The following is a 12736-nucleotide window of genomic DNA, read 5'->3' on the forward strand; positions in this document are numbered from 1 at the left end:
ACCAATTAAATTGAAATGAAAAGAAAGCCGCCACCGGCACCAGGGTGACGTGCGCGCCATTACACGATTGTGTTTCCCTCACCTCACCTCACCAACACACGGACACGCACACAGGCCCGACCGTTCTAATGACACTTTTTCGCCACTTCCGCTTCCGCGGAATCCCAATGCCCCCCCGTCACCCTAATTAAGTGCCCGAGAGCCGAGTGTGAGCTGGGAACGGGCCGATAGCATCGACATCGACTCTTTATATGTTATGCGTTCAACCGTTGCGCTTGTGTGTGTGTGCTGCATAGGATTCAGGCAGCGAGGGGGGGGGACTGACAATAATTACAAGGTGAGCACCAGCAACACTGGCAAAAAATAACCGCACCTGTCGGTGGCTAATTAAATCAAAACCCCCCCCTGTTGTGCTGATAGGAAGGGGGGAAGGGGCTGTAGTGGTGGTGAGCGACCGCAAGGCGCTCAACCCGTGCCAGCTGCACGGCACGGGTGGGGGGGGGAGCTCCTTCCCGAAAACGACAGCCTCGCAGAACGCTTCCCAAAAGTAACGGGTGACCATCAGTTCGTTTCGTTACTCCTGAAATCCGGTGGAGGGGGGGGATGAGGGCTGCAGCGGGGGGTGGGGGGGAGTACCGATGTGTGTTAAACACCGGACACCGATGCTTAACAATGATGATGAGCCCACAATGCATATCGAGCCTATCGAGCGTTCCACCAACAATTGTCACCCTGTGAGCGGGTTAATCGACGATCAGCCGACGGGGAGGAGGCCGAGGGGGGGAGGGGGGTACCGTTATGGTTGGTGTCATTATCGCACACATACACAGGCGCGAAGGCGTTGAAGGTGATCAGCTCGTTAGCTGGTACACCCGTCAAACATTTGCTCAACGCCCGCGCCGAAGCCGGCCGAACTAATCGCGTTTAATCCAACTAATCGTTGGGTAATGAGCGACAGGGGGGGAGAAAAAGAGACAGAGGGCAAGGGCGCAAGGGGCGAGAGAGAGCCCTCCTGCTGTCGAATCTGACTGCATCGACGGTCGAGTAGAATGCACCCTTGCAATTAAAAGAGCGCCGCGAGTCCTACCGGTGCTACGGAGCGGAATCTCAGGTAATTGATTCTCGAGCATTGAGCCCTAGACCTCCGTCAGGACCTTCCAACCGAGTCCTGACAGCCTGACCACAGCCAGACCAGGTGTAGGCGGAATCACACTGGAGCTGGCTGGAGCTGACTGAGCAGCTGCTGGAGCCTTGCTGGAGGAAACGAAACCACAAAACCGGAAGTCCACAAACCATGGCTTGCATAATTGAAGCGCGTGCGTTGATCGACCCACAAACCGGGGGCGCGAATCGGGTCCCGATCATAATCGATTGCGTGCGTAAAAGGGGTAAAGAAAAAACCGAAATCAAAGGTCAGCCCGGCGAGGATTGCTTTTCCGTTCTGGGGACTTTCGTGGGCTTCCCCAATTTTCCGTATTAAACATTAAAACTCAATTAATTCCTAGCAGTAACCGTAAGCAGGTGGAATTCCTTATTAACAGTAACCAAAACACAGACAGTAACAGTCGTTGAGTAGGATTTTGATAATCGCTATCCTGCCATTAAACGCCCAATTATTAGCATCATCTCCATCCGGTACGGTTTCTAGGTACAGGACATTCCATACTCTAATTCTCTTATTTTCAATTTATAATTTCAATAATTTACAGGGTATCGCACCCTGTGTTCCTCGAGCTCGCGTAGTGTTTGTTCCCACCCACCATCGTCCCTTTTTGCTTGGGAGCTTCAGACTTTATTCCTGATGCCAATCAGCTGCTCGTAGCATAGGCTCGTCCTCATGTTAGAGCCGCAGAGCCGAACCGTGGTCGTGGTCGGTCGGACGGTACCGCTTTGATCGCGTCCTGATGCGATGGGTTTGTTTTTCCCGAAATCGTGTCAAACTGGAAACAAATCCCTCCCCGCGCCAGGATTCACACCTCCCCGCGCGCGCCCACCGATCGTGGACGTCGTGGGCTTTAAACGTTTCTCACGCCTCACGCCCGGGATCACTCCGAATCCCTGGCGGGCGGATTGAATGATGATGATTGAGAGACTGGTGACCCCCCCCCCCCCCCACCCCCCTCCCCCACCCGCCTCCACCAGGCGGGTCCAGGTCGATTGAAATGAGGCCGGGGTCCGGAGCGGTTTGCGCGGAACGAGTTTTGACAGCGGCTGTCTTGCGGGGGGCAGGGGGGGGAGGCGGAGGAAGGGGGGGAGCTGAAGCGACCCCGAAGCGATCCCCCGCACCGCAACGGGCCCCGGGGCCAGCAGCAAATATGTTAAGCTGTCGAGCCTAACGATTCCATTAGCACATAATCAATTAGGAGCCGCAATCGCTCTCTCTCTCTCTTTTCCTATTTCTCTCTCTCTCTCTCCCTTTCTCTGACGAGCCGTTTCCGCCGGTGACGTCACGGGTTCGGTTTTCCGAAACTCGAAGCTCGGTCACCCCCTCGGCACTGATCATAAATCAGCGGGTCGAAAATATCTATCAGATCTCGCCCCCTCTCTCTCTCTCATTTGTCACCACACGCTGCGCACGGCACTTCCCACCGTCCCCCCACCCCCGAACCACCCACCTACGGTCCTTTTTCGGGAGGTGTAAGGGGGGGGTGATCGAGTTGAGCCGATCGGATCTGTTTATTCTCCCGGCCAGCCCGAGACCCGGGGCCGCGCTCGTTCTCATTATCGAACGTTCCTCCCCCCCTAACCCCCCTCCCCCCCTCACCGACCCGCCCCAGTGCTGTGCCGTGTCCGCCGTGTGCCGTAATCCTATCAAACTGTCAACTACGAGAAAACCATTTAACGATTTAAAGCTCTCGAACCCGTGGCCCGCAGCCCGACCGCGTTCGCTTCGATAATCGATTATCCTTCGTTCACACACACACACACACGGGCGCGCACACACGAAAGAAGGCGAAAGAGGCGAACGGCACCGCACCGAAACGGGTTTCCACGCAGAGCCACGGAGAGGGAAACAGATTAAGTGATTAGTGTCGTGTGATGTGCCTGTTTGTATTGGTGCCTCGCAGGAGTAGGGGGGGAGGGTGTGGAGAGTGAAAAGTATGATTGATTCCCGATCGAATAGCCGCTCGAATATTGACATACGCGCTCGCAGGGCCGGCAAATAGTCAATTATAAAGCAAGGGCAAGCGGGAAGTAGGCCCCTTGGGAAAGGGAAAGGAGAGACCACGTTTGATGTGCAAACGCACACGCACACACATACCGCAGTGTGGTGTCCTCCCGTGCTGTAGCATCCTTTCTGGAGGCAGCGAAAATATCTTGCACCTGCAACAACCACTCACTCACCCACGGGGTGGGAGGGGATGGTGGGGGTGGAGCGGGGGGGAGCGGGTGGGGGGCAGCTCGAGTGGGAGCTTTCGTGCGAAAAAAGCCCCGAACGCAACGGAGCCGCTGGGGCCGCGCTGCGGACCAATTATCGGACAAAAGACTTAAACGTCGGCGTAAGCGGGAAGCCCCACGAAGTAAACGAGGGCGCGCGTCAGACCGGCCGAAAGCAAGCGGGCCGCAAACGGCCAACGCTTCCGTTCTTCCCGGTTCGACCCGGGCCTCTAATGATGCCTCCTCCCTCGTCCCGCGTTCCCGTCCATCGCCGCCGCAATATTAGAGCGGCGTCAGCGCGATGCCTTTTTGGGCCGATCATTAGGTGGGTGGCTCGGTGGGTGATCGGTCGGCGTCAGTAATTAACCTTCAGACGCGCAGAGAGAGAGAGAGAGAGGGGGGAGAGGAACCGGAACTCTAGCTCCGGGATGCAGCGAGAGCGAGAGTGCTGGGTGATGCATTTTGGCAAATTTGCTAACAAACGCGGCCGGCGATGCATCGCGCGCCGAACACGGGGAAGAAGGCGAAGAAACACGGCAAACAAAGAAACACAGCAGAGAGCGAAGGCACCCCGTTCCACGGTCGCTCCTTCGTACCGAGGGGCCCTCGAAGCCGAAGCTTTGCCGCTTCAAATAAGTTATCGTATTTAGTTCCGATTCGGTGCCCCTGCTGCTGCTGGGAAGCACCCATTTCGTTCCTTCTCATCCACCCGCCGTTCAGCCACGCAGCCCGCGCACTCTTGGGTGGGGGGCAGTGAAACGGAACGGGAAGCCGGCACCGGGGCCGGCACCGGCATCCCGAGCGTCCATTACCCATTAACCGGTTAACGATTGTCACATCAACACATTCCGGCTGGTGTTTTTAAGGCCCCCCCCCTCGGCCTCCACCCCCTCCCCCGGCCGCTCTACCCTCTGGGGCAGCCATCGCGCGCTGGCCATTCCGCTCCACTTTTCTGAAGCCGTCGGGGCCCGGGCCCGGGGGTTCGTCGCTTGTTGCCCGGGATCGCGATTATGCTGGGTGGCTGGAAGAGAGTGTGAATTTATTGTCGATAGCCCGGAAGGGAGGGAGGGGGGGGGGGGGGGGGCTAAGCGCTAACGAGCAGCAGCAGCAGCGACGGTGGTGGCAGTTTTACGGCGCAGTTTTCGGGGGGGTTCCGAGCAGAGAGCGCGCGCGCAATAATTGTGAAATAATATTCGTTAATGGGGTGGTGGTGGTTGTGGGCACCGGTTCGGCATGATACGTTTTTTTTTCTTCCCTTCCCCCGTTTCTCTCCCCGCTTCCCGCTCTTCATTGTTGCGCGCCTGCTGCTGCTACCATTGTTGTTGCTCCCGATTATTATTATTAAATTCCTCGCGGCCCGGCCGGTGGCTTCGAAGGAGGGATTTCGGTGGCCGTCGTCCACTCGTCGCTCTGTTCGTGTGTGTATGAGAGAGAGAGAGAGAAGGGTGCGCTCACTCGGTCAACATACTCGCCGTCGGCCGTCGCATAATCGGTTAGCGTTTCGAGTTTGGCCCCTGGGGGGGATCGTTTAACGGCGCCGCCTAATTAGCGAGCGCCTCACCCGTCTGAAACAATAGCCTTCTGCAACAAAGCAAGGGAAGGGAAGGAGCCACGGAAGAGGGTCACACATTTTGTAACATGCGCCACACATTTGCGTGCCAAAAACAAATCACAACAACAACCACCACAAGGAAGTGGTTCATCTTTGGCAGGAGCTCGGTCGCGTGTGGATAGAGAGATAACTCTGGCGCTTCCGCTTGCGCAACGCGCGCACATTATGCTTCATCAACCCATCAACGCGCATCAGGGGGGCAGGCGAGAGAGAGAGAGGCAGGAAGAAGCAACAAAAACGCGCCGCAATTAACAATGTTTATATAGTAATTCCTCGCACAGAAAAGGGGGCAAGAAAAGGAAAGGCAAAGAAAGAGGCCGAGCCGAGGCGATTATGGCAATCAAAATATTCCATTACCTCCCCGACGCCGACGCAAGTTGGGGGGTTGCGGAGGGAGGGGGGGTCTAACAACCGCAATAACAATAATACTAACGATAGCAGCCAGCCAGCCAGCAGCCAGCAGCAACAGTGGCGTGCGTGGCCCCCCGAAAATCGGCAAGAAATAGAATCGGAATCGGAAGAATAGAAATCTGAACCTGGTACCCCCCGCGTTTGCCGCCCTCCCTTCTCTCTTGGTGGGTGAGGAAACAAGGTGTGGGGGGGGGGGGGGAGAATATATTTTGCTCGAGTTTCGCCACCGACAGGCACCCCGAACTGCGAGCTGGCGTCGAGAAAAAGATCGCGCTGGGGCGTAGGTGGGGAACTGGAGGGGATGAGGGGTGGTGGTCAGGGGCATGAGCATGGGCATACACACACACACACACAAATATACATATATATCTATACCTACACTCTTCTATATAAATATTATATATATATATACATAGACAACATATTTATAAACGAAATTATGATTATAAAATGTTAATTCGATGGCCGGCCGAGCGAGTGCGCGCGGTGGACGGTGAAAATCGTGGCTCCCGGTGGGTAGCAAGGCACAGGGGTGGGGGGGGGGGGGGGGCAGGGGTGCCAAACAAATGCCTTTCCATCCACCCGAACACCTTCCCGCCGAACCAGCCAGCCAGCCGGCAGGAGCAGCGATTACACTGCCTCCGTTTTAATGCCTAACGACTTTATGTGTGCGCCGCCCCCCCACCCCCCCGCAACACAAGATTCCACACACCCAATCACCCCCTCTCTCCCGCTCTCTCTCTCTCGCTCTTTGGGTTTTGTTTTCCGCCACCTGGAAAATGTGCGTTGCGTGTGCGCGCTCTCTGTCGCTCTCGCCGGGTGACCATGGCACGCCAGGATGGCGGTAGGTGGGGGGAAAGGGGAAGGGGGGGTCCCCGCTACCCCCTACCACCCACCCCCCACCCGAACCCGGGCGGCTAACGAACCGTGAAAAAATGTATTTTCATACAACGCGCGCACCGCGGCCACGCGCGAATGTGTGGCGATCGCTCTCTATCTCTCTCTCTCTCTCTCTCACGGAATGCCTCCTGGGGTGGGGGTGGGTGGCAGGAGGAGGGATAGGGGTGCAGGAACATAACACCAGTACAACCCCACCGCCCCCCCCGAACGCACCTCCGAGCCTACGTTCGATTCGGGTCGGGATTGACGGCGGTCGGTATCAACTGTTAACTTCTGACACTTTGTTGTTGTTGTTGCTGCAGGGAGAAGCATACTGAAGCAGTGTGCTTCAGTGCACCAGAATTAACTGACCACCTCACCCAACGCCCAACCCAAGCCACCCACCCACAAGCCATTGGCAATTTTCCTGCAACTCAGCGGCGGCGACTAGGAAGAAAGTGCATCCCCATCCCGGGCGATTTCCGGGCCGAACGTGAGTGGAAGAGAGAGAGAGAGAGAGAGAGGGAGAAAGAGGTAGAGAGAGAGGGAGAAAGAGAGAGAGAGAGAGAGAGCGACGAATTTGCTCCAGTGCCGATGGTTTCATTTCATTAATTTGTCCTGTGCTATAAAGGAGCCCCAGACGCAGCACCCCCCAACCCCCTCACCCCACCCCTCCACTACCCCTACCCGCACGCTATTCGCGAACGCTTCCGACAAGCACCACCCCGCCACCCTCCCGACCCCCCCTGGATGAGGTGTAATGAATCCGTGGGCGTTGGGGGATGCCCAGGTGTTGTTGCAATTAATCACACACACACCCCCCTCCCCAGTGCCACGTGGTTTACCACACACACACACACACACACACGCATACACACACGGAGACGTGGGCGCCACCTTGCCACAGGAAGTGAGGTGAGCCTCCACGGATTGCTGACACCGAAACTCCCTCCATCGGCTGGCTGGGGGTGGTGGCTGAGGGTGGCTGTGGGTGAGGGGGGAGGTGTAATTGCATAACGCGAAAAAGGGTAACCGACCTCCGGCGCCATACTCTCGACGTGGGCGCACTCCGAAGATTGATGTCGCAGCGGCACGAAAAAGAACCTCGCCGCCAGGACCTTCAACCCATGCTATGCGGGGGTGAGGGTGCGGGGGCTATCATTCGGTGTGAAGGAGCAACACCACAGCAAGAGGCACGGTACGGTGCGAAAACCAAAATGAATCCTTTTTGGCAAGCCTTCAATCCGAGCAGAGTGCAGTGATGGGGGGGCGGGGGGTGAAGGTGGCTGGACTCACCTGTGCGAGGTGGCTGCGGTGGTGGTGGCGGTGGGTGCTGGCTCGCGGCAATCGACCCATCGGACCTCCGCGGCGTGTCCTGCCGCACCGCTCCGGGCGCCCCGTGGAGGTTGATTGAAGGGCTGCGATTGATTGCGAACACACGCACACACACACACGCACACACACGCACCGTCCTGATCGCCTCCCACCCCACACCCCCTTATCCTTTTTCCGGGTGATCTGCTGATTCAAAATTCGTGTCCTGTAACGTCTCCTAGATTTGACTCCCAGTTGATCCTGTTGGGATGCGCGCGTGTGTGGGCAGGATGTGATATCCTTTGGTGCCTTTGGCTACGTCCTTTATCCGATCCGGGTTCGATCCTCGATTGATCTATCGACTGACGGCGATCGTCACCAAGATGGCCGACCCCCCGAGACCCCGATTGACAGAGAGAGAGAGAGAGAGCTCGCCTGTCCCCTCACAGCCCTCAAATTTCCCGAGCGCGGAGGGAGGGGGAATCAACGGACCGGAACCGGACCGGAGGCCAAGGTCACTGGCCACCATCACCACCCGAGAGCCACCCGCCCGAGAGGGGCTGCACCGCGGCTCGCGAACTTTCCCCACCAATTTCCACGCGCGGCCAGGGCGAGCTTGGGCCCAAGGGGGGGGGGGGGGTTCCGGACATGAAACATTCATGTCCGAGGTGCGAGGTGCGAGGTGAGTTTTGTTTTGTTTGGGTTTTCTCTTCCCGCTTGGCGCCCGCTGTTCGAGCCTTTGGGGGGAGGGTGAGCGGGTGGCGGAATGACCCACAAACGCTGAACCTCACGCGGGGGCACCACGGGCCCCCCTTAAGGAGGATGTGGGGGGTGTGACAGGAAAAGCGGATCATTTTCCAGAGTTTTCCATTATTATTTTAAGCTTTTTGTTTTTTTTTTACTTACTATTATTTTTACTATTATTCTTTTACGATTACGCCTTTTGCACCACGCTTATCACACCCTCCCCTTCCCCCCACCCCCTTCCAGCAAGGTGGCCAAATGACGGTGGAAAAGCCGATCCCGAAAAAATCCGGCCAAAGACGGAGTCGGATCGGAGATAGGAAACCGAAATCGAACGGAGAGCGAAAGAGCCGGGCCGAGAAACCGATCAAGATACGGGCGGCCACACTCACATGCACACAGACGCACACAGACGCACACGGAACCGGAACATGGAGCGGTTAACACTCCACAAATTAATGAGCGTATCATTGGCCGACGGAAATAAAGAATTCAACTAAAAATGATAAATAATTGACAAGCGGCCTAAGAGATAGTGGAAGGCGCGCTGGATAGAAAGGGGAGGGGTGGGGGGCGGTGGGGGGTCTGGGGTGAAACCTGCGACCCGGGCCCGGAAGAATGCATGAAAGCGAAGCGCGCGCGCCGCTCTGAAATATTATTAAATACCCGAAAAACCCAGGGCGCCAGGTGAGTGGCGAACGGAGCAACCACAAGGCGAAGAAGAAGGCGAAGAAGAACAATAGAAACACAGACACGGGGTGCGGGTGTGCTTTAATGCCCTCTCGGTTTTATGGGAGCCCAGAGGCCAGGAGGCCACCGGTTATCGCACAAGTCGCACCGTTGCCCTGTTTGCTCACGCCTATGTTCGCGATAATTGTTTCGCGCACACCTTTGCTGGCTCACTTGGCAACACAATAACCCAATTAGGTTCCTGTGTTCCTGTGTGGATCCGGGGGAGCTAATAATCCCAATCGGTTCCGGAAGCGACCGCACACACACGGTGAGCCACCATCATTAACCTCAGCGTTACGGAGTTTCTTTCTCACCACACTCACTCCAGTTCTTCACGTTCTTCGGTAGGAGTTCCGGTCCGGGTCCCGGACGATCAAAAGGGGGTCTAGAAATCTCTCGGGGGTCGGCGGTGACAGCTTAGCACAGCTGCTCTGTCTGGTTGGTTTCTAGACTCTGAACTCTGGAACTCGGATGCAGGTTCCTCACTAAATGTCACAGTTTTATTTTAAAGAAATATGTGTTTGACAGCTACTGTCAGTGCGCATCTAACGACACTTTTCCATCGCCTGAGAGCCACATTTTGTGTCCTTTGTTTTGTTTCGGTCCTTTGCAACCAAAGCGAAACAGACAGCTGGTGGTGGGATATGAAAGGTGTGGTGTAGTATGAGTTTTTCAAACTGAATGAAATTATTTATGGCCCCGACCTATCGCCCTCGATGAACTGATTTTTCCACATGACAACTCGAAAAAGTCCCGATGGGAATTGTTGCCCCGACGCACCGTATTCACCAGCTGTTGGCGCTTCGTTGATCCATTGAAAAATGAATCTCTGATTGGAGATCGCTTCTAAAGACGAGATAAGTCGACGCGGAATCCGTAAATCGCCTGACAAAAAGGGACAAAGTAGCTAGCTAACGATGGACAATAGACTCATCGAATGAATTAATTCCCCAAGTCCTGATAATAAACTGTAACCAAAACACGGAGAAGAACTCAACCACTCCGGTTCTCGGTCAAACCGCATCCAATCAGATAGGGTCCGGGCAGGTTGTCTGGACAACCGAACCGGGATTCGATTCGAGAACTTACACTTACCACCTCCAAACTCGCATCCTCGAAGGAACGAAACCAGACCACAAAAATGGGATGTACAACAATTAAGGTAGCATCATGCGTAATGGACCCGCCGCCGCGATCGTCACACTTCCAATGATTAGTCGTTTCCTCTGCAACACACCACCACGGAGGAGGCTGTGGGGAGGCCCACAAGATTGGGGGCGTCTAACGCTTCGTCCACACTATGAGTTTTTCCTACACGTTTTTTGCTATGCTAGCGTCCACACTAGCCAGCTTTTGCGTGACAAATTCCGTCAGTGCTCCAGTCAGTGAAATGACAGTTCGTTTGATTTTGCTCTGATTTTTCCGTTTCCTTTTCGTTCTCCTCCCTATTGCCATCTTTGTCAAAGTCTGATCCGCTGTCGAAAAACTATCCATATTTTTGGGATAGCAAACAAAAACATGCCGAAATTTACGGCTCTAACGTTCACTTTGAAAATATGCGTGAAATATTGCATGAACAGAAGGAAGCTAAACAGCAACTCAAAGCACGGCTCACGGCAATCTAGCAAAAGATTGAAAGTTTCTTGGCCTGCCATACATTTTTGCCAAGTTTCTCATAGTGTGCCGATGCCGAGTAAGGAGGCATTCGATCCGATCCCAAAATTGATCGGAATCAGACGAACGCGGCGCGGATGAGGGCGATCATGAGGGCGCCTGGGAGGAGGTGGGGAGGGCCAGAAATCAATCATGGGGCGGCGGAGGTGGGGTAGGGGGCCTAGACGAACCCCCTACGCTCTCCGGCCCGGCCCGGGTTCGCAGTTCCTTCCCGGGCGAAGAACCCATTATGTTGGGACCAAGGACGCTAAGGGCTCCAGCCATCCTCCGATCAATGAGGGGGCGCCCCCCCCACTTCCAGCACACGGCTCGGAGTTTTCGCACACCCTTCCCTCGCTACTGCTGCTTCCCTCCAGCACCCTTCAGCCACAGCACCAAGACACCCGTTAATGACCGAAAATTTCTCCTTTCGCGCTCCATCGCCCGCCCAGCCGGCCGATGGGCCGGCCGGGAGGTTACGGGATCTTGATTCCTAACAGACTCTTCACCACCCAAAACAAAAAAACGCCCCCGCGGTTGCGGGCGCGATTGTCAATAAATTAAACATTAATTAAAAGTCAGCAAAGCAGCCAGCAGCCAGCCAGCGCGGATTTAATAAGCTTCAAATGTGAGTGTCAAGCGTGAAGTCAAACGTGTAAAGGCCTATTAGGAGTGGCGGAGTGGCAAGAGCCGAAGCTTTTCCGAACCGGATACTCTAGCAACCCTTGCCTAACCCGGACCAAGGACCACTAGTTTCTCAGGCTCCTCAGGGAGCTGCGTTGTATCATGTCCTGTTCTCGCCAAAGAAGTGATTTTTGGGGCGCTCATTGAACTTTTGCGCTCCTGGACCTCCTGGCACCTAGGCAGACCTCGACACAGGTTCACTCAGGACAGGCAGGACTCACCGTTACTGCACACGCTGGAGCTGTCCATCGGGCAGCTGTCGTCACTGTCACTGTCCGGTTCGTGGTCGTGCTCGTCGAGGAGGTGGTGGTGAGGGCCCTGCTGTTGCTGCTGCTGCTGTTGCTGCTGCTGGTGATGGTGGTGGAGGTGGTGGTGGTGGTGGTGGGGGTGCTGGTGCGGGTGCAACCCGCCCAGATGATGCTGCTGGTGGTGATGCGGATGTTGCTGTTGCTGCTGCTGCTGGTGGAGGTGTAGGTGTTGCTGGTGGTTGGCCAGATGGGACGCCAGGGGCAGCGGGAGCGCCGGCAGACCCGACGGCGGCGGCGGCGGCGGCGGTGGCGTCGGCGTCGTCGGGGCCAGGTGGTGGTGGTGTTGATTGTGGTGTTGTGGCTGCTGCTGCAGCCCGCCGAGCGGCCCACCGCCGGCGACGGTCGCTCCGGCGCCGCCGGCGGCGCTGAGGTCACGCGGCCCGGGGCTCGGTGTGGTGCGGCCCTCGCTACCGTTGGTGCTACCGCTCCCGTTGCCGGGGCCCGCCATCGTCGCCGCCGTCGTGGTGGTGGTGGCGGGCGGCGACGGCCCACTGCCGGCGGTCGGGCGGCCCGGGGGCCCCACCACCACGTCCTGGCTGCCGGCCAGGATGTCGGTGATCATGAACCGTGACCGCGGCGGCTGCAGGACGGCCATCGAGTTGCGCTGCACCGGCACCGTCATCCCGGCGGTGCCCTGTCCTGGCCCTGGCCCGACGATGTCCGAGAGACCGCTAATCTTGCTGAGCTCGAAGGGGCTTTCGCCCGGGAAGTGCCACTGGAGCACGATCTTGGCGGCCGTTTCGGGACCGGGGGGGGGCCCCCCCAAGGGGGGGGGGGGGGGGGAAACCCAACGGCGCAAAATTCTCACAACGCACACGCAGCACGCAGCACGGATGGGGCACAAGGATCCACGAGCCACGAGGGAAGAAAAACAAGAGCACTCAAGGGGCACTCACACACACTGCAACACGCACACACACACACTAGAGCACAATGTCACGCACGCACGCACGGTCGGTGGTTTGGCTCGTTGGCGGTAGCGTTGGCGGCAGCGGCAGCAGCGATGTCCTGAGGTTGAGTG

The 12736-nt window shown here is 56.9% G+C and overlaps 1 protein-coding gene across 1 annotated transcript in view; it reads right to left on the reverse strand.

Annotated features, from left to right (window-relative positions):
* Positions 1 to 12337, reverse strand: part of LOC131213258 (homeobox protein B-H1-like) — a 34143-nt gene extending 21806 nt beyond the window's left edge. Inside the window, exons 1-2 of the mRNA XM_058207268.1 lie at positions 12046 to 12337; positions 11629 to 11721 (exon numbers count right to left, since the gene is read on the reverse strand). Coding sequence (XP_058063251.1) covers positions 11629 to 11721; positions 12046 to 12337 — 385 coding nt within the window. The remainder of the gene's footprint in view (positions 1 to 11628; positions 11722 to 12045) is intronic.
* Positions 12338 to 12736: the final 399 nt, after the last annotated feature.

The sequence above is a fragment of the Anopheles bellator genome, chromosome X (assembly GCF_943735745.2).
Source record: "Anopheles bellator chromosome X, idAnoBellAS_SP24_06.2, whole genome shotgun sequence".
NCBI lineage: Eukaryota > Metazoa > Arthropoda > Insecta > Diptera > Culicidae > Anopheles > Anopheles bellator.